The sequence below is a fragment of the Vidua chalybeata genome, chromosome 6, assembly GCF_026979565.1.
Source record: "Vidua chalybeata isolate OUT-0048 chromosome 6, bVidCha1 merged haplotype, whole genome shotgun sequence".
Lineage (NCBI taxonomy): Eukaryota > Metazoa > Chordata > Aves > Passeriformes > Viduidae > Vidua > Vidua chalybeata.
In genome coordinates this window covers 58,273,608-58,296,767 of record NC_071535.1, presented here as the reverse complement: position 1 = coordinate 58,296,767, position 23,160 = coordinate 58,273,608, and the positions used below count along the sequence as shown (strand labels likewise).

At 37.1% G+C, this 23,160-nt stretch overlaps 1 protein-coding gene across 2 annotated transcripts in view; it reads right to left on the bottom strand.

The window, feature by feature from the left end:
- Positions 1-23,160, bottom strand: part of LUZP2 (leucine zipper protein 2) — a 119,072-nt gene that overhangs the window by 18,095 nt on the left and 77,817 nt on the right. For both annotated transcript variants that reach the window (XR_008431284.1, XM_053944443.1), the window contains exons 6-7: positions 21,270-21,332; positions 16,897-16,959 (exon numbers count right to left, since the gene is read on the bottom strand). Coding sequence is in view for 1 of the 2 variants with exons in the window: in XM_053944443.1 (XP_053800418.1) it covers positions 16,897-16,959; positions 21,270-21,332 (126 nt within the window). In the remaining variant the exon portion in view is untranslated. The remainder of the gene's footprint in view (positions 1-16,896; positions 16,960-21,269; positions 21,333-23,160) is intronic.

Sequence of the window (23,160 nt, the reverse complement as noted above, 5' to 3'; positions counted from 1 at the left end):
CAATGCATTTTTTCATGTGAGAGAGGAAAGAACAGAAATTTTACAAGTAATATATATGGGTTGGGTCAGATTTGCTTTACCTGAGGAAAAGAAAAAAATATGGTCAAATGTGCTCCATTGATGTGAATGCAAGTTTATAATAATTCAATGTCAATAGCAAAATTATTTCCATACTGTAAAATATTTAATATTATGTCATAATATCCTTCTGGAAAATTCAAGGTATTCAAATGTCTTTTAATAATTTTGTTCGTTTGTCTGACTTCTGAGTGCAATTTGAAAATTATTTTGTAGTTTTAAACATTGTGAAGCCAACATTAAGCTAATTGGGCATAAACAGACAAATTAGAAAACACCCAAACATTCTTGCACGCAGACACCTTATGAAATTATACTACCTACTAGGATACAAGGAGGTAACTCCAGATTTTTTTTCTCCATGTCTTTTGCTGGAAATATAGAAGAAAAATTCACAAGAATGGCTAACTCATAGCAGGGAAGCATTTTGGGACACTTGGAGACTTGTGTTTGAAGTCAGGATCAGGCTAGTAGCCTGCACCCTGAGTGGAAGGACTTCTGGCTCTACATAATGTATATGTCATTCATGGAGCGCTGGGGTTCAGAAGATGCTTTTTAAATGAGTGTCCCAAAACAAAAAGCATCAGAAGACACTTTTAAATGGTCAGTAAATAAAGACAAATATTTCTTTCTCTTTCCCCTGGAGATGTATAAACCCAGCCTGTTCATTTGAAGGAAATACATTCTCTGCAAGACTTTTCTGTTTCAGGAAAGCAGATTCCTGCAGTTCTCAGCCTTGTCATTAATAACACATTACTATGCAACCAAAAGGAATAAGGATTCTTGTGCTGTTGTACCTGCAAAAAACCCAGCCTAGTCATTGTTTTCCCTGTTTGAAAAGGGAGCCATAGAGAAGGACACTGGACTAGCCACTTATCTTCTCACTGAAATTCTGATTAGGTAAATATACATATTGTACATGCAGAATAATTGGATAAAGTTCTCATTTCTCAGATAAAGAGCAGCACATTTTTATTTCAACCCAATATTTGCAAGTGCATTTTCCCTCAACACCATTCCATGCTCTCAGGTTTCTGGAGTTCAATCCCAGCCAGAGATTTTTTTCTTGATAGACCTTTCAAGATCTCCTGCACTCTGCTGATTGTAGCATAGCTTAATGGATAGCCACACTACATAAATGCTGTTTAGTGTAAATCCTACAAAGGTGGTTAATTTGTTTTCTGCTGGAGTAATGACAGTCCTTCCAGCACATGTCATAGATGAGGTGATGAGCTTAGGAAAGCCTGTAGTCCTCAGCAGACAGCTAATGTGATGTTTATTGGCATTAGGCATAGGCTGTACTGCCAAATGAAAGGTCAAAAGCCTGGAATTTTCAGTTCCCAACTCATGTAAAGAACTGCATAGTTGCATTTTAAAACAGGATTAGGCATTTATCTTCAGATTTATCACCAGAGTCACAGTTTCATTAGTCAAAACCAAACTTGCTTCAAAGTGGAAGTCAACTGTTTATTCAGATGTGGGAAAGTCTGTTGTGAATTCCTGTCCATAATTTACACTGCATCACATTCCTTTCAGCTAACAGCATTCACTGTCACAACATAAATGTCAGACCATTGGTTTGATCCTTTAGTCTGGCAACAGAAATAATCCTTCCATTTTATCAGTTTGCAAAATTTAAGTGGACTTATTACTGATTTACTAGAGAAAAAAATTACTAAGATATAAGAAATTGCTAGAATTCAGTAACTTTTTGGATTTTTTCCTAAATACGGGATACAATATCACTCACAATAAACATGGACACAGAAAATGTCTGAAAGACTGAACGTTGACTCTATGTGATGCAGAGACACTTCTCATAGAACTAGACCAAGAAATTTCTCACATCATTAACATTTTTATACTGTTACTTGTTATATTATTTTTCAGTACAGCTATACAAATTAATACACTCTCACTTAAAGAGAGTTGAGATTTGCAAAAATTGCATCATTTCAATTGCCACTAAAAAGGAAATTACACAAAATAACATATGACAAACGTGAGGCTAGGATGGCACCTCTGATAGTGTGCAGAATTAGAATCAGATGGAAGATGGTGAGGACCATACAACTAGGCAACTTCTTATTTCAGTACCATCAGTGTTACAGTTTAAATCAGTGAAAAACCAGAGCTACAGTTATGAATTAGAGGGTGTCTGGTTTCCTTCAATACATGCATGACATAAGCATCTGAAAGTCTTGGTAGTTGACAGAAAGCAAGCAATGGTGGTTAGAAGTGACTACTGTCTTGTTCTGGTTTGAAAACAAAACCAGTGAGAGACTCCAAGTCAGAAATACAATTTATTAGGAAAACTGAAAAAAGGAAACAAAATACATGCAATAATACAAAAGCAAAACCACTGACAGAGTCAGATACCCTTTTTGGTCAGGGTGTTGGTAGCCATCCAAATTGGAATGGCTGCAGTCCTCCTGGAAATCCAGTGGAAAAGCCTGAGTCTGATGTCTCAAAAACCCAGACTATATCCAGACAGGAATTCTTGGCTCCTCCCTCTGGGTGGAGCATCTCACAATGGGATGTTCTAGTTCTTATCAGTCACGCAGTGACATTCAATAGCCCATTCTCAGCACATGTCTCCCCGGAGGGAGGATTGGTTGTGGAAGAGATAAGGAAAACTGCCCACTTAACAGAATGGCAAATGGAATACATCTTGCCTCGCAATCTGGGACATGTCTTCTTCCTTGCAGGTGAATGTCTGGTGCTATAAAACACACTGAACTCAATGAAACTGCTTCCAAATCAAAAATCAAGTTGGAGGAAAAGTACTTAAGTTCTTTAATAAATATTTTCTGTGACAAAGAATTGCTATATTGTAATAACATTGTTCACATACAGGAGAAAACATTTGTGCTTTATGGTGAAAAGTCATCCTTCCAAAGAACAGGTTTCAAATGTATTAGTGAAGGTTTTCTGAATGCATAATTTACCAAGACTTATTCTCATTTTTCATAATACTGTTTTATGTGGATGGACTAAAATTTTCTGTAACGTTCACATATATTTATTTCATTTCACAGAATACCGAGCAAATAGCTCAGTGATATCAATCCAACTGATATCAAGTAAGAGTAAAATCCTGGCATTAAAAATGCATTTTGATGAACCATTCACTTGAAAGTAGTGACAGTTATTTACATCTTAGTACCAAATCTGCAGAATAATCTGATTTTTTTTCTGAAAGTTTTTGTCTCTCAAGGCTAAATTCATATTGCAGTAGTTTCACTGCTGCTGCAATTTAGAAGTTTTTAGGGAGCCTAAATGAACTAATATGGCTTTGATACTTAGTAAAGAAAAGGATGAACACCAATAGGACTACTCAAGTCCAATTTTAATAAGCTGCAAAGAGTCTTTAAAAAACTAGATTGGAAGAACTAAAAAAGTATTAAATTTCTCTTAGGTATTATAGAATGAGGTCCTTGACAGAAACAGTGAAATAAATAGAAACCTTCCAATGCCTGACGGGTGCCTACAGGAAAGCTGGAAAGGGACTTTTTACAAGGACATGGAGCGATAGGACAAGAGGCTTTAATCTGAAAGAGGATAGGTATTACAGCCTGGGGTTCCTGGGGTCTATCCAACCCCAGCTGCTGTAGGTGTCCAGGACAGTGATGGGCAGCTAAGCACAACCTGTCCAGGTCCCTCAGGAAGGCTCCCAGCAATCTTAAGTGAGATCAGCTCTTTGGTTAATTCAGCTCTTCAGTGATTTCAGCTCTTTGCTTGCTAAGTGCCCCGGGCAGACACAGGGAGAGAGAGAGAGGAGAAGGCTGTATGAGGTTCCACAGAGATGTCTTTATTGGCAGCTCCTGCGAAGGGTTTCAGTGACAGCTCTTCTGCCAAACTGGGCAGAAATGGGGCTTTATATAGGGTACAGAGGTTTTAGGAAATGGTCCAATAGTAAGGGTCGAGGCAAGTATGACCTATGGTCTTACAGAGAGATAATGCAGGTCCAAAGGCAGACAAAGGGCTTCTTTGGTCCACTCGTCATGAGCAGGCATTTCTTATCTTAGGCAAGTGACCGCCAGGGAGGTCTTGCAGGGCCTCTGGCTGCTACAGATAGGTTTAGATTAGACATTAGGAAGAAATATACTTTCTGTTCTATTATTTACTGTGAGGATGTTGAGGCATTGGCCCAGGCTGCCTGGAAAAGTTGTGGACACTCCATCAGTGGAAGTGTTCAAGGCCAAGTGTTCATGGCCAAATGTTCAAGGTGGATGGGCATTTGAGCAACCTGGTCTAGTGGAAAGTGTCACTGCACATGGCAGAGGGAGTTGAAACTAGATGTTGTTTAAGGTCCCTTCAAACAAAAACCATTCTCTTTCTATGAAAAACATCTTACTACATTCTCTGAGAGTTCACTGAGCAATTACTGTCAGTGAAGTACTCTTTCCTAACTCTCTTAAATGAATGTACTAACCTTTAATTATTACGAATCACATTAGGCTAAATGCCTACATGTCTTTGGAATAATGACTTTGAATGCTCAAGAATTTATAAATATTAACTAAAATTGAGATGTTCATATTCCTCCAAGTCACTTGGAAGCAACAAAATGAGGGTGAGACAAGTTTTCTTATCTGAAAAAATGGTGGCTAGAAGCTTTATGCTTCTCACTTCCTTAGTCACATCAGAAAAAAATAAAAACATTCACTAGTAGTCTTCTGTATACCATTGCAGAATCTACACCTTTTGTTTGTTCTAGAAAATTAATCTTTTCAATGATCTTTCTTGGGGCAAACATAACCAGATACATAAAAGGAGTAAATTATTGCTGGATTATGTATTGTTGATGACATTGTGGTAAATTACAAATAAGCTCCAAATATAGCTTCTAGAAGTGTTCTTCTTGGTATTTTACCCTGAAAATTAGAGCCAAACTTCATTCTTCCTAAACCTAGCTAGTCAATAGGCTTTTCAACTGACTTCTCCTGCTGTAAGTCCTCCCTTTTCTTCATGGAAGTCAGACAAAACCTTCAGTGTCTCATCTTTGAGGTGAGCTGCTAAACTTTTTTGAAGGTACAGTCCAACAAAACCAGACTGTGATTCTATTTCCCTGTAGCAAACCAAACAGCACAATGACTAATTGAAAAAGAAAAATTGTATTTTCTCCTGCGAAGTGCCAGAAACAGGACCCTTTTGAATTGTCCAACACTTGATGTGGGTGAGAGGAGGCCACTTGTCATCTTTCAGTTGTATTTGATTCTTAATATGTTCAGTGTTAATAGTGTGATACAAAGTCTACTCTTAGAATGCAACAAGCCCAGTCTTACAAGTACGGGTCAGCTGGGTAACGCAGCCGGACAACTGTACAGCCACTACCAATACTGCATGCTTATCAGCACAGCCAAAAGAGGGTTTTAACAGGCTTTTAGACTTTTTTCTCATCAGCAACTTTATACAGCATGTCAATATGGAATAGGAAATACTGTTCCCTCTTACTATTATTGGTGCTCATAGTTTTTTGTGTTTGGTGGTTTATTTTAGACTTGTAACTGTTCGAAACCCTTAAGAAAAGGGACTCAATCAATTTCCTTTCTTTTCCTTATGCAAAATTTCAAAGGTTAGTTTGCTGGGTCTTTTTCCCCCAGAAAAGAGTAAGTTATGGCTTCACATTAGAAGGATTCCTCAGATGTGCAGAGATAAATATAGTCATGTTTGGCTTCTTTATTTCAAGGCATGATAAACTGGATTTTAATTTGATTCTTTCAAAACTTGTAAGAACATATCTAATTTCATGCAAAGGATTGCTGCTTATTAAGGATAACATTACTACACATGCTACTTAGAATTAATTAGAAAACATAATTGTAATATTTAAAACACTTGTTAAATAGATTGAATATTCTCAACTCTGTTTTATCTCTGCACAAGTCTTAAATAAATGTTTAAGAAAAAAAAATCTTTACAATTTTTATAATTGATTATATTTTCTAATGAGGACACATCTTACAATTGAAAACTATGTAACTGTAAACTTGGATAAATTATTTAATAAACACAATTCTGCTGTGCTTATTCTATAAGCATTATTTGTATCTTAGAAAAGCAGAGAGTTGTTCTAAATTGCACTCTTTACTGTAGCATAAGGTGTTAAATGTAAATGAGAATAACACTTTTTGGATGCAATTGTATTTATTCAGGCATGCAGCAAAACCTAGATACTCAGTTACATATGAATTGGATTTCAAGCATTTACAACATGAAGAAAAATCAGTTAAAAATAGCATTTCTGCAAAGTCTTACAGCTTATACATTTTATTAATGTTTATTACTGCTCTAATGCTATCTCTCAGTTTTTATTATTCTGGATGTATATTAAAAAAGGAAATAAGTCCTTTGTGGTTTTTATTAGCTGAAATTTTACTTTTCCTTCCCAGACCCTCCTATAAAAGTTGTTACCATGAATGCAAAACTGCAGTTTGCCAGGGTTTCAATATTCAGCTTTTTAACTAAAGGAAAAATACTGGATTTTCTGCAGAAACACACTCAGAAGATGTTCACAAAGAACTACATCATTCACCTTTGGGCCTGGTCTGACACTTAATTCCAATGGGGGAATTTTCTTCCTTTAGATCAGGCCAGAGCACTGTACATTAGGCCAGAGCACTGTACATTTTAGCATGAGTTGTACTTTACAATGAATAGCCCATCCAAATGATCACAACAATGTACTGTTCTTTCTTTTTTAAGTCAATCCTCTTTTAAAAATTATCTTGTTTATTTTAATAGTAAAAGAACAAGCACTGAGGAAGTAAGTATTTTAAAACTCATGTTAGGCATACCAGTGGTGCTCCACACCTCTGTCAGCAGTGTGCTAGAAACATTTAATCTTTTCTTCAGAGAGGATTAGTTTACAACTTGCTCAAAGCTTCAGCTTTTTGGTGTTGGTGCTTCTTTGTAGGATTTGACTATTTCAGCAAGTAGTATAATTCAGCCAGGAAAATATGAAACAAATGAAACAAAACTACTTTATTGGCAATATCACTTAAAAGTGTTTGTAAAGAGGTAAGTTCTTAAAACTTCTCATTTCAAAATGTTCTGCTGCTAAGAAAGTAAAAGCTAAACCATGCAGCGACGGTATTCACTAACGCAAACATATTCATTATTCCAAACTGCCTCCAAATCAGCAACAATGAGCAACGCAGAAATAAAAAACTCTACCCAAAAGCCAAAATTTATTGTATTTCTTTTATTTCTTTTATTTCTTTTGAGGACTTCATGCTGCCAATAGTCATACCTGAAAGGAGGTTGTAGGTGAGTTGGGGGCCAGTCTCTTCTGAGTGAGGTGACTAGAGAAAATGACTTTAAGTCAGGAGGAGAGGAGATTCAGATTAGTGTCCTGGTGCTGGCCAGGACAGGGGTAATTTTTGCAATAGGCGGGGGGGGGGGCATGGCCAGGACTTGGAGGTTATTCAATATCAGATAATTTTGCAGGGACAGGAGATCCGGGATCCCTTCCAGGTTGGGGCAGTGTGGTAGAGAGAGTGGTTGGGGGTTTCCATGGGGTAAGCAATCTTTATGTGTACACTCTGTCTTTAGTATGGTTGCTGTTACTGTTCATTTTGTTATCTCATTGCTGTTTCCAATAAACTGTTCTTATTCAACCCATAATCTTTACATTTTGTGCCTTCAGTTCTCTTCTCCAGTCCACTGAAGGGCAGAGGGAGGAGAGGCAGGAGTGCCAGCAGTGCATTATCTGGAGTGGTTTCAGAGGGAACACTGAATTGGAGAATATCATTCCTAAACCAAGACAATTAGAAACTAGAAAAAAAAAAAATTCACTGTTAGGGTGGTTGGGCTTTGGAACAGGTTGCCCAGGGAGGTGGTGGAGTCAACATCCCTGGAGTGCTGAAGAGGTTCCTGGATGCAGTACTGAATGATATAGTTTAGGGGTTTAGTGGCTTCAGGGTAACTGCAGTTGGACTGATGATGGTTCAACTTGATCTTAAAGTATTCTTCCTACCTTGATGATTCTCTGATTCTGAGTGAGGACACTAAGTAATGCAGAAGTATAATCTCAAATAACTTTTAATTTCTTTCTGATTTGGACCAAATGGCAAGGTATTCAAAACTGTCTGCTAGGAAGAACACCCAGTTTGGGATAATACATGTCAGTGTGCCCCGGATTAAGACCCATTGTGTTTCTGGGAAATCACCAACTATATGAGGTTTAACAGAGGAGAGTGCTGGATTCTGCTCCTGGAATAGGGAAACCCTTGATGTACATATAGACTGGGGAAGGCAGTGCTGGAAATCAGTGTTGCAGAAAGGGACCTGGGGATTCTGGTCAATAACAAGTTAAATGTGAGTCCACAGTGCCCTGGCAGCCAATTGGGTCCTGGGGGGCATAAGACACAGTATCACCAGCTGGTCTTCTCTAGACCAGCTGGTGAGATTCTCCCACTCTGCTCTGCACTGGTATGGCCTCACCTTGAGTCTCGTGTGTAGTTTTGGACACCACAATATAAGAAAAAGATTAAGCTATTAGACAGTGTCCAAAAGAGGGCTAGAAAGACAGGACCTGAGGGAATGTTATGACATTGTGTCAGGGGAGGTTTAGGTTGTATATTAAGAAAGGTTCTTCAGCCAGAGGGTGGCTGGACACTGGAACAGGCTCCCCAGGGAAATGGTCACAAGCACCAAGCCTGATGGAGTTCACAAAGTGTTTGGACAACACTCTCAGGCACACGGCATGATTCCTGTGCATGGCTTTCCTGTGCAGGATCAGGAGTTGGGACTTTGATGATCCTTGTGAGTCAAAGTGTACTTCTGGCATTAGCATACAATCTACAGTACCTTGGCAGCTTTTGACTCAGCAGCACATAATAGCACATGTGGATCATGTGCTATTGGATCCAACTGATCTCATGGTGGCTTTTAACTAGATTTGTCTCACATAGAAACGCAGACTAGCTATGTAAGACTGCAAAACTAATGCAGGACCATATCATTAGGGGCACATCCTCAGATCCATACATAAATTTTTAAATGGGATTTTTCAGTTCATTAGAAAAGCTACAATTTTTCATGCTCAAAGCTGTGTTGTACAAAAAATGTACTGACAATACCAAATAGACCTGAATTACTAAGTACTGAAACGATATTCACATTTTACATATTTGTGTTTTCCAAAACTGCATTAAAAATAGTAGAAAGAGATTTGTTTCAATAACAATACCAACAAATTATGTTAATATATAATCCACTGTCCTTACTGAGAAATACATATGATAACAGCTGTCCACCTTCTTATATAAAGATATTGAAAAATTCCTGTCCTGTAAGTGTTTTTCAGCTGCAAGTTGAGTTTAGATCTTCAGGTCCCTCCTGTGTTGTTAACATTAACCTATAATTAATGGTTATATATAGCATCATGGCAACAACATACAAATGCTAAATATGACATTTGAAACAAGAATATGCACCAATAAAAAGATGCCAATGTAAACAGTGACATCTACTTTTGTCCTCATTTTTGTTGGGACAGAGCTCATTTCTTCTCAGTATCTGGTACATTGCTGTATTCTGGATTCAGTATGAGAATAATGTTGTTAACACACTGATGTTTTGGTTGCTGCTATGTAGTGTTTATTTTTTGTGTCTCATGCTCTGCTAGTGAAGAGGTGCAGGAAAAAAAAAACAGCTAGAAGAAGCAGAGCCATTACAAGGGCCATTTTCAGTGCTGTTATCACAACCACCACAACGGCCATCACGGGAACAGGAAGAGGAGACAGAACCTTTTTAGAGAGCATTATCTTAGTGTGAAGTCTTTGATAGTTATTGTCTCAAATCAATATGCTTAAAAATGCTACCCATTACATGTCTGACAACAGGAAAGTGTCCTCTTCCAGACTATTCAGTTATTATGCAGCATGATGAAGTTAGCCTGTAGCTTATAGAACTTATTATCCCTAATAGTATGTTGCAAGATGTCTGGGAAAAAAAAAAAAACTCGAATATTTTGCATTGCATTTATAACTAGATTTTATAATAGTTTTTTTAGTTCAGTTATGTCTTTCCTACACAGTTCTGATAAACTTTCCAAGGGACGTTGCACAAGATCCAAATGCTGAAGAAACACGCTGGATGAATAAGCACACCCCAGATTAAAGATCCTGTCTGAAAGCAAGAGAAATTGCAGTATTCTTTTAGGGACGTTGATGCAACAGGCCAAGAAGGAAACTGTTCCCAGTTTTCTCTTATCATCTCCTTCGAAGTCTGAACTACAGAAATTATATTTACCATTACTGGGCAATGTAAAAGTACCAACAAAGATAAGAGCATTCTTTCTGTGCTAGACACATGAATGCACAAATAAAGTTATAGGAAAGTGACATTGCTTTTTTTTTTTTTTTTTTTGAAAGCTTTCTGCAAGGAAAAAAGGAGTTTAATGGTATTTTGAACATAATGAAGAATGCTTTAAAATCTGTTAAATGGACTAGTTTTTCACATAGGCAAAGTTAGCTGAATTCTGCAGCTGATAATTTTAATACATGCGGATGCAAATCATGGGGGAAGTGGATGTACATATGCGAAATGGGGTGGTTTAGGATCAAGCCTAGTCACAGCAGTATACAAATAAAACTGTATTGGAAAGCCTGAAACCTGCATCTTCATATATGTGCCAGTACACAAAGTACTTCTGTAAAAGACTATCACAAATTTTAAATATGTAATCAATTATTACAAGCCCAGAAAGCAATCCTAATGTTTACACAAGTTCTCTGCCAAATCACGTGGTTTTCTGCTTGTTTTTTTCTTCCTTCGTTTTTATTATTTCATCTCTTTTGCTGTATGTAATATGGAATCTCATTGCCTTCATCAGAGAAAGAAATAATTTAAAATTCTAGGAAATCAGTTTACTGTGGCATGTAATTAACTTTGCTAATAGAGAAGGAAACACACATGGCATCAGTTTTACTTCAGAGGGAGGAATTGTACAGATATTTATCAAATCCAGTTAATATGATGCAAAAATAATTTCACATAGTTTTGTATTTGACTCTACCACAGCAAATTATTTAAATTATTTTCACATGTCAAATAATGACCTAATTTGTGTAGAACTAGGTGTTTCAAAGGATGTGGAAAATAGTCTTGACTCTAAATTTGCAATACTGATATGGTACTTAGTTCTTTAGAGGCATTGAGCACTCATAATACTTGAAACATTATTGAGGAGTATAAGAATGCTGAAGGTAAATACAATCCTGTTCTCACTCTGTGAAGCTGCACTTCAAAGAAACATGTGAATTCAAGAGTATCATCATGGAAACAAGCTTAAACAACTGTAAGGAGCAGCAGAGGTTGTCAAGTGCTGGGAACAAGATTCTCCAGTACCCTCCCTCCTTCCTCCCTCTTCCATCCATTGTTTCTCTCTCCCAGTCATCCCCACTACAATCCCTGCCTGCTTTCTGCTTGCCATTTCTACCTGCACACCTCTGGATGTCACTGATCCCAGCCATGCACTGGACTTGCAGACATCCTCTAGTTTAACGCTGTTAAGTGGGCACCTGGTGGCTCTGAACATGTGAAGAAGCCTTAAGGACTCCCCAGGGCCAAGAGCAGATCTTTATTCAGTACACACCCACCCTGACCACAACGTTTCAGCAGGAACTGATCATGTCTGTGTACCCAACTGGATCCCACATGGTCTGCTCCTCAGAAGAAGGTGCAAAATTCTAAACCATGGCACTCATGGTAAATCCATCTACAGAATGCATATTAGCAGTTACCTGACTTCTTGTAAGCTAGTAAGTGTTTGTTAAAACACTAAGTTGTTGTATTATTTGTTATAATAGCCAATCCTATTTGCTTGCTTATTTAAAGTTACATTCTACCATGGAACAAAGATAAAATACATTGGTAGGCCAGGTGCTGTTAGTTGCTATTCACATTTGAACTTTTTCTTGTTTTTCTAGGACTGCCTATCAAGATACTTTATCTTAGAATTTGAACAAAAGCGAAAAGAGATGAAGTGGTAGGTCAAATATGTCTGAATCTGTAGCAAAAGCCTTAGAAAAAAGCAAAGATATACTCAAACCATACTACTGAAGCATGGTCACCTTTTACATTTACAAGAGGAATTTCAATAATACAAGGTACTTGTATAAACTGACACTGGAAATCATTGCTGGATTTATTTTTATTCATCTCTTATTACTATCATATATACATGTTTGCATTTCATGAACAAAAAAACAAACTATTTTTAATTCTTTCCTATTTTAGTAAAACATGAGACTTCTTCCAGGGCAATATAGCCCAATAATGAGAAGACAGTTAATGAAGGAAAAGTCATTTAAAAAAGAAGTGGTCTGTAATGCCTGAAACAAATGCAGACCTCAATCTAGCAAAACACTTAAACTTAGAAGTACTTCACTGAATCAGGGGTATAGGATGATAATTTAAATTACTGCAATTCAGAGTAGTGTCATTCAGAACTAGTAAGTACCTACTAACAAAGGCAGTGATAAAATTAAGAACATTCAGTGGCAATTTTTATTAATAATTTCTTGGTTTTCTCATTGTAATACAAAGCAAATTTCAACTTGGGTCAATTCTTTAAGGACAATATGCTGCATGCTTTAAGGGACTGAGATCTGAAAAAGAGACAGGACCTTAAATGATGATCTCAGTAGAGATACTGACAAGCTCTATAGCCTTGGGTGTATGAATTAAATTTTGTGATGCTCATTACTTACCTGTTCCATGGCTTTATATAACATAGGGAGAGTTTTAAAAATACAAACATACACACATATATGCTCCCTAATTAATCAGCTAGATTATAAAACACTTTGAAAATATAAGAAGTGTAAGTAAGATATGATAAAGATATGATCTATGAATTCACTGGAATGGTAAGGAGAAAGCTGCCTTTTTCCCATTTTCTCTTCCTCTCCCACTTAATCCCCAGAGGTCTAGTTCAGACCAGAGCCATTGACAGGAGTTTCTTGATGTCCATTATGTAAAATAAAAATCAAACAATCCCTATTTATTTTACATATATCTGCAGAATTATTCCTTAAGAGAAAGCATTATTTTGATGGACAGGAACTGCAGTTTTCCTTCATGCCCTTTAGAAATCTAACAGCCTGCAGCTTACATCCTTCTGGTGAACTGCTCCAAGAAGCTTGCAATGTTCAGACCTATATGGAGAGCAGACTTCCCTGAAATCCTCAGTAAGGCACACAGAAAATAAAGTTTAGTGGGATGGGAAGGGAGTGGCAGGGGAAAAGGTAAAAGTCCAGTAACGTGAAAGTAGCTAGCAGGCAGGATTTTATCCCAAACATTCATGCTGTGCTAACAGGAAGACTATCCATTTCATTTATCAGAAAGAGTAACAGCTTCATAAACCAGCCACAACAGCAATGCTAACATTAAATCTGTTATGTTTCCAGTATTAAAGCTATTAGAAATGAAATATCACCTGTTCTTGCCCAAACCTAGCAGCCTCTCTCTGATCAAACAGTGTCCTGGGTTACAATATGGGGTGTAACTGAAGTGTATGTTCTACCACCACCTACATTACCTTCTGATGAACTGTTAAGGTGGGTGGAGCACTGTTTTTCTATCTTTGCCATGACTCAACCATGATAACTCCTTCTGGGGAAGCAGCAGCCACCCTGAGGGCTCATCTCTACTAATGGCACATCAAGGACTCCCCAGAATAACTCACAGAATCACATCAGCCCATTGTGATACTCCCCACCCCAGGGGAGGTACTGAACATTCTTCCCTCTATATAATCTGGGCTTTGGGACACAACGACACATACCACTGGATTCCCAAGAATCACAAGAACTCTCCACCACCACCACCACTGGACCTCCAGAGAAGGACCAGACCTTTCCACAGGCTCACTGCTTTGACAAGACCACATCCAATGGGACTGCAACCACCATTTAATTGGACTGCTACCACCACACTGACCAACAGGGTATCAGGTCATGTTCTGACTTTGTCAATTTAAACCAGTTTTTCTGTACTACTGCCTTTATTGTAATTTTCCTGTTAAATTGTAGCTCTGACTTGAAATCTTTCACAAGACATTTGTGTGGGGTTCATTCCTCCCACTGGTTTACCTTCCACTCAGCACAAGCAAATACTTAAAAAACTTTCCAGACTATACTAAATGGCTTCTACTCTGCTTAGTGTGTCTGTCTTCAGACATGAAACACACACAAACAAGCACACTGAACCTACCCTCCCCCCATCTCATATGATTTACAAGGATAGCATAAGGTTGCTGTTCCCTCTGCTTCACAAATCAAATTTTCTTGGACAGGAAAAAGATTGATGAATAAACCTGCAAAACCATTTCTGGTTACATATAAAGGATATACCAATATTAGCAAAGCAGGCATTCAATCTCATACAGAATTGCACACTGTCAAGAGATGTTTCAATTATTTACATATAAATATATAATACATAGTTCTCAGTATGTGGGGCTTTGGAATCCACAATTCATCAACATTCTCCATCTGAAGTTCTTAAGAGTTTTTTAATTACATAAAATCATAATTTACCTAGAAGGCAAGTAACTATCCTTATTTTGCAATAAGAGCACTCAGAGGAGAACCCACACTACCACTACCTACATCTCAGCTGGTGGCTCTATTGATCATTCATAATCAAGAACAGTGGGAAATGGATTTGTAGAAAGTTCTCAGGGCCTGACAGAAGGCCCACACAGTGTGCATCCATATGCAAACTTTGAGACAAGAAATGCCGATTTAGAAATGCCATGGAATAGGACAGATATTGTTGAGAGAGAAATGGAGCTAGAAAAAAGTTTCAAAAGATGGCCTTGCAAATAAGATTAGATATTTTGGACAAATAGAACTATGAAAGATGCATTTTTTGGAGTGGGACCCACAAGGTTAGTTTTATATTATTTGCTTTAAGGCATCTACAACATGGCATGGCAAAAAAATAATAGGCCAAAAAATGCTTATAGGGTATTATTATTAGGAAACAGCTTCTGATTGTAATGGCTTGTAATTACAATCAGAATGGATTGTAATTATAAACATTTGTATTGTGACACCCTTCTCGTGAGACTGAAAATAGAGTAAGTTTATAAAACGCCTCTCAGATGCCCTATCTCTGGGTCAGGAAAAGGGTATTGTCCAGTCTATTCAATATGTCAATTCAATATAAGTCAAAGACTTTAAGGTGTCATTCATGTGGTCAAATGTAGACATAGTCTTCAGAAGATAATGCTCCAAGGATTTGAAGTGGAGGCTGTGATGGAGAATGCCATATCCACTCAGATGAAACCACGTCTATTCCCATTCCCACTAGACACGTTTCCTCCCTTTAGTACAGCTCTCTACATGTGTGCCTTAGCTACTACATGGTCACAGTTTACTGAAGTAGTCTTAGGAGAAGGTGGATTTCACTGCACGTGTGTCAGTGACTTGCTGGACAGCCTTTCTGCCATGTTCACTTGTTTATGTTCCCGTTTTCTTTTTAATCTTTTGTAAGCTTTTTTCAGGTGGGTAGTACTTGGCAGGAGTTCCCTTGCTAAGCATTAGTATACACCCTACCAGAACTCAGATCCTTTTTTGGGATCACTGTGTATTAGCATAATGAAAACAACAAGAAGATAATAGTGCTGAGCAATCCTACTGCTTCAGCCAAAGAAAACAAACTTTCACAGCAAGGCAAGATTAGAATTTTTGATCTTTACTTCTGCTCAAACTCTCCATTATACTGAATTTGAAGAAAGATGTGTTACTTTTGTTAATGCTAGATGGTGTTAAAAGTTAAATGCCTAGATCTATAATATACCTAATTTTTGTATCTAAATCTGTTTCCCTGGTTTTGGTCTTATGGAGTCCAGAAATAAATGTCCCTGAAGAATACTGGAATAAACCTATGCATTAAAAAAATAAAAAAAGGCAAAAAAAAAGCACAGAAATCACACTGTCTTTTAAATGGCCTACTGTATTACTCTGTATTTACATATGCACAGCACTGTATATACAATAGAGAGACAGCAGAGAGAGTTAAACACTTCCAGAAGACAATTTGGAACTCATATTGACATGAATGACTTTGTAAGTAATTCTAGGTCTAGTAGCTTTGAAGATGACTACTTATTCTCCATCCTTTGTGCTGGGAACATATAAAAGGACTTCTCCATTACCAGACAGGTGACCCACATCTCTCTCCTCTGCCTTTTAACAGGGATTAACTTCTCCCTGTGTTAACAAGGACTTGATGCCCTTCAGCAATGTCTTTATGTTTTGTCCTCCCCTCCTTTATTTTAAAAATTTTTATTAGTTTTTAAATGTGCTAGCTAGAACAGACTATCGATTTGTTTTAGCAGCAGATGTTTCTTTTTTCTTAAATCTTCAGACCTAAGGAACATTACATTGCTCAAGCTTATCATGAACACAGAGATTTGCTTTAAATGTTAACAGTACTTGACTTTGCCATGGAAGAGTGCTAATTAAAGGAAAAACAATAAGCATCTGTAAAATATTGTATCATTCAGTAAAAAAAGATGAAAGACATGTGACAGAACGTATGGAATAGGGCAACAGGTTTTATTCATCAGCAGTAAGCTAGAATTTTGCTTTTTGCAAGCACAAAAATATAGATATAAGTATATTATATTTCTGAAAATGCATTATGGTATTAAGTCTGTCTTGGTGTTTTGAGCTCTTTTCAGAACAAACTTATTCCTTAGAACTGCAATAATAAAGGCAGCTACCATATTCCTACTTTACTCCAATGCTATATTAATCCTAATACTTTAGCTAACTGTAGTGAAATAAAACTTACCTTAAAAATCAAATCCTTTTTCCCATAACGAAGCTCTTTCAGCTGGGCTTGGATCTTTTTTGACTGAAAGTGAGGATAATCAAATCAGGTTTTAAAATTTTAAATATTAAAAATTTTTAAATATAAAAAAAAAAAGTGAATTCTGAGAACAGCAGAATCTAAATCAGATTTAAATGTAGAATGCCCCCCTCCAAATAACTTTTCCAGGTTCACAAGTCAAACCAATCAAAAGTACTGAGGAAAATGCAAAATGGCACTCACCTAAAGCACATACCTGAGTTAGTACTGTAAAGAATAGCAGTTGGGCTTACACATTTTAGACATGAGCTGTTATTAATACTTGCCTTGAAGCATAACTGAAGGAATCACCTTCAAAGTAAACAATCTTATTCTTAGAAGTAAAAGGCTCCATAGGCTTATACAGGTCTTTGTAAAGATCAGGGTGTTCCAGGTGGTATCCAAAGGAATTAGTTTGGAGCTAATTTCTCAGTTTGTAACCATGCCCTTGAAAGTATAGGCACAGTTATGCTTATTTATATCAGTTTAAGATGATATTTACTTTCTATATTGCTAAATATATCCTTAAAATAATTCTAAGTATATATATTATTTTATTAATTTAAACAAAATAAATAGAAACTGATTTTTTGTACTAAACCAAACTATTCAAGGAACATTATTTCACCATTTATCCAAGAATCCTCTCAAAGTAATAGATTGCTTTTAATAAAATCCACAATCCCAACTGATACTCAATACATTTTCTTGTATCGATTAATGCCAAGTGTTTCGAAGTCCTTGGAATGGATCAGAAGTCTGTTTCATATTTAATGAAAGAGCATTCCATAAACATAATATATTACAAAAGTAGTATATCTTTCTTAAGTTGGAATTTTTAAAAAGATTTTATCTCTTACCAACTGATGCAGTCAAATACAGTGACAGACTTTTGGGAAGGCTGAATGAATCTAAAGAATCTAAAATTTTAGAACCTGCTTTAAATGTTTAAATAGTAAGGCCAAAATGGTTATGTAAAATCTGAAACTAATAGCCAAGATCAGTCCAGCAGAATTCTTTGTTCTGTGACTTTATCCACTGTTACTTAATTCAATAGCACTGTCCTGGGCAATGCAATTAACTGAGCTATGGAATATATTCCACATGACCTAAAAACCAATGAGAAAACATTCACCAATTTTAATTATTCTGAGGGCTGTCTTTAAAAAAATATACAGTTGTTCTGAGAGCTGTGTTTAATAAAATATACAGTTTCTGTGATATACAAGGTATCCAAATAGGCTGTAGAGGAATCTGAGAGTTACAATTAAGGTGTAACTCATTTGTTAAATATAAAGCCTGTGATGAAATTAAGAGTCATAAAGGTAAACGCATTCGGTGTAAGTCAAAAACTTGTGTATGAACTGTAACTCTCTGTGATAAAATTTGGTCATTTTGCAGATTTTCTGGGCTTCGAGGAAGAGGACGTCTTAGTAGAATCAGACAGACAAAATTACCATTAAACACAGGTCTCTAAAATATCAGGTCTGGTAGTATTGCCCTGGCATGTGTCCCTTTCTGTGTCCTGGAAACATCAATGTTTGCATCACTCTGCCTTCCTCTTTCCAAGGCCCTGACTTCTTGGAGAAGAAATCCAGCCATGCAAAAACTGTGCAGGATGACAAGCACGCTCCTACTGATGGAACTAGACAACAAGGAATCACTCACTATCTGTGTCTCTGTCTGCATGCAGCCTGAGATAGCAAAACGAAGCAGGAACTTCCTGGTAGGCAATTCTACCCACAAAAGGTTTTGGATATAATAACTGAAAGGATACTGAGTTCACAGAGTTGTTATGCTTGGTGAGCACAGTACTTAATTAAAAACAGAAAATACATTGTGTTTCTCTGGCTGGCACAACTTAACTGGCAAAATGACCACCAAAAAAAGGATGCTCCAGTAGCATTTCTGTTTGTTCCAACGGTAACAAGCTTAATAGCCACAAATTTGCCAGGATGATTCATAAAGTAAAAGATTCTCACACTTTGAAATACACTCACAATCTGCTGTTTTGACTATTACTTAATATATGTTTAATTTTCTGAAGATATCTGACTGCCAGGGTTTGTCACGCTGTAATAAAATTAAATTATCCTTAGGCTTCATCCTTAGATGCAAATATTAAGAGAGACACAATCAGAGAAAAGATTTTCAAGTAATTACCAAAGGTTCAAATATTATGTGGCTAGGTGTGGTGGTTTGAACCTGTCTGGATGCCAGGTGCCCACCAAAGCCACTCTATCACTTCCCTCCTCAACTGGCCAGGGAACAGAAAATATAGCAAAAGCTTCACGAGTTAAGGATAGAGAGAGGTTGCTCACCAATTACCATCATGGGCAAAACAGACTTGACTTGGGGAAACTAATTGAATTTATTACTAATCAAAATCAGAGCAGGATAGTAACAAGTAGAAGAAATCTTAAAAACAGCTTCCCCCCTCTACTTCCCAGCTTCTACCTCTTCCTCCTCCTTCAGCAGCACAGGAAGAGACAGGGAATGAGGGTTATGCCCCCAGTTAATCACATTTCTGTTGCTGCTTCCTCCTCAGGGAGAGGATTTCCCCCTGCTCCATCATGGGGAAATGCATTTCCACAGGAAACAGTCCTCTACAAACTTGTTCAATGTAAGTCCTTCCCATGGGCTACATTTCTTTACAAACTGCTCCAGCATGATCCCTTTTCATGGGGTGCAGCCCTTCAGGAACAAGTTGCTCCAGCAAGGGTCCTCCATGGAGTCACAAGTCCTACCAGGAAACCTGCTCCAGCGTGGGCTCCTCTCTCCATGGATTCACAGGTCCCTGCTCCAGAACTGGTTTCCCACAAGGTCACAACCTTCTTTAAGGGCATCCACTTGCTCTGACATGGGTCTCCTCCACAGGCTGAAGGTGGATCTCTGCACTCCTGTTGGTCTTTCCAGAGGCTGCAGGGGCACAGCTGTTTCACTATGGCCCTTTACCCACTATGGCACGGGAATCTCAGCTCCAGTGCCTGGAGCAGCTCCTCTCCTTCCTTCTGCACTGACCTTGGTATCTGCAGACACGATTCTTTCACATATTCTCACTCCTCTCTTCTCTGTCAGCAATTATTACAGTGCAATAACTTTTTTCTTTCCTAAATATATTATCACAAAGGGGTTACTACCATCTCTGACTGCCTCAGCCTAGGCCAGTGGCAGGTTCATAGTGGAGCTGGCTTACACTGGCAGTGTTGGACACAGGGGAAGCTTCTGGAAGCTTCCCAGAATAAGCCACCCCAATAGCTCTCCCCACTACCAAAACCTTGCCTTGCAAACCCAATACACTAAGAAAAACACTTGAAAAAGAAGGGTATTTGTACACACTGCTGTTTTTTAAGCAGTAATGAAGGGAAGAAAATACATCTGTATTCCTACACTGTGACATGTTTAAGACCAACAGTGGGGATAAAGGAAGATAAGAGATTTTGAAAGACTTTAAAAAAAAAATACTCCTAACCCTATTATTTCCTACCTTTGAGAATTTATCAGAAACTTGACTTCCTAAATACTGATCTCTAACTTAAAAGGTAGAGACTCTAATGAAGAAAATGGATTCAGTCATCATTAGGAAAATTTTAGTACAGAGGAAAATTTTTGTTCTTTGGTTTCATTCTGGCAAGGTGCAATAACCTTAACAGAAATTACATATGCAAAAAAACTAGACTAAAGTAATGTGAGTAAATCAGATTCACATGTAATAGTTTTTTTTGAAATGAAAAGAAAAGTAAGGGGATTGCTTACATGAGTGCAGGTACTTCTACATTGAGGAATTTGCCAAAAATAGGGCTTTTGTATCATTGACTATCTCACTCTTCAGTAGAGGAGAGATTTCTTTCCCTCAGTTTCGTAGTGACCTTTTTTCCCTTGAAATAATGAAACATTCTGGGAATCAGTAATAATAGATCATTCCCATCTCAATGTTAATTTCAAAACAGGCCTTCGGCAATTCCTGGCTTAGTGCAGACATGGAGTTCATGTAAATGAAATCAGTTTTATGTATGTTATAAATGAATGTATCTATAGAGTTATATCATAGGCACGCCGAGATGATTTTATTTGTCTAAAAGTTGAGTTTGTAACTTGCTTTCTAATACATTTGAGCTGCTTCTTGTGAAGTCACAAAAGTGAGTTGGGATGACAGCAGGAACACTCACCATATAAGCATAATATACATTCTATATTCTGGTGTATATATATATATTCTTGTGTATATGTATAATACACCAGAACCTCAGTACAAAACACTTTGATGCAAACTTTTTGGGTACATTAGACTTAGAACAAAGAGGAATTTTCCTTACCTCTTCTGCGTGCATTCCACAAAGCTTGTTTCCTGACAAGAGCTTGTTTTTGAGGCTTTTGTTCTGAGAGTGGGACGAAAAAATACAAAATATTCTATCAGTGTTACTAAAATATTAAGGGACCCTTTAACTATTTCATCAATACTGGCTTTATTTTTTATATGGATAATATCTTCAAGTCACCAACAAAGAAATAAACAAAACAAGAGAGATTAATCAAGGCACAGTATCCTCTTACAGAATTCTTAAAGGAATTTGCATTAAAATTTGCTTCAACAGGAACAGGAGAGACCTTCCCAGAACACTGGCAACTGAAAGCAATTTAGATTTAATATGCTGAGGTACAAAAGGGCAGAAAAAAATCTCTAATCCTTGCTTGGTATCAACTCCATAGCTCGGTATCATTTTCTGTAAATCATTTTAACAACTGAGTAAAAGGGCCAAGGTCTCATCACTTGACCTTGATGATCAAAATCAAGGGATATTTCTGCTAAATTTTATAATTTAAAACTGCAAGTAATAAAACCAGTAGGAAGTTAGTTACCTGAAAGCATTCTGCCAACTCAATAAGGTTTTTCATGTAGGAGTTTTAAATGTTTTTCTTCTCATTTTTGGGGAAAATAACAAACCCTGACAAAATTAATTCTTCATAGTAATTATTTTTCCAGTTCTCACTCATATTATCCCGTAACTGACAGTCAAGGGTGAAGATTTCTCTGCACTGTGAACATCTTTTAAAACTGGTCAAAACCGTAAGTATTCAACAAGCAGATCTACAAGTGCTGAACATAACATGCTTAACATGAAAAAAAAAATTAAAAGACTCCAAAAACTACTCCTGCGTTAATGAACTGTAAATATACAAACAGAAACAGAACCTACTACATTTCAGGAATGTATGTTTCTTACTGAACAGAAATAGCTCTCCTCTATCTTGTGCACAAGAACAAGCTGTCATTAGAGTAAAAAAAAAATAATTCCACCCAGTTGAAATTTAGGTCTGCATCCCACTCAAACACTGGAAGCTTTAATTCCAGAATTGGAAGCTTTGAGTTTCTCTTGAAAAAAAAACCTTTTTTTTTTTTAAGCAAATGCAAAGAAACTAAAACTTTATTTGAAAATTCATTTTCACTATTCCAAAATAAGGAGGAAATCTGACATAATTTCACATTTCACTGCAGAAACAATACATTTTTCCCAGTTGTTTGACATGGATGCCTATAGTTCTCTGATACAACAGAAAGGAACTAGGATGTTATTTTGAATGAGACCATCCAACAATCCAGATTCTATCTTTCAAAACATGATTTGCAAAGAGCTGGATGTTGCTCTAGTGTCACAGTCAATTACCTATTTTAGTTCTTTGTTTGAAAATTTATGTTGTAACTCACCAAAGAGAAACAGACTATTTTACTAATCACTGCAGAAATACAGAATAAGACAACTGGCTCTGAAAAAATGGAACTGTATAGCAGATACAAGATGAACAAAGGTAAACAAAATAAAAATCAAAGACATGAAGCACACCTGACTCACCAGGGGTACACCTAAAGAACCATGCTGTACTTGTGAACACAAAGTAAATGTGTTTTACACACATCTTAATGGTTTCACATAAAGATCAGCATCACCTTTTGGGATGATGATAAAACAGATGTGCCAAAGGCACTGTTTCATTAGGGACTTGCACTTAATTAACCCAGGATATCAAGTCATCCCTTTGGTTTGACTAACTCATTATCCTCCAGTCCCTCTACTGACTGGTGATGGTTGGTTCAGTAGCACTCTGTTCATATTTCAGAAGAAAGAATGAACTGTAATCACTACATTTTGATTCATTTATCTTCCTTTTGCCCAGTGTAAACTATTGTAAGAAATAACTTCTACAAAT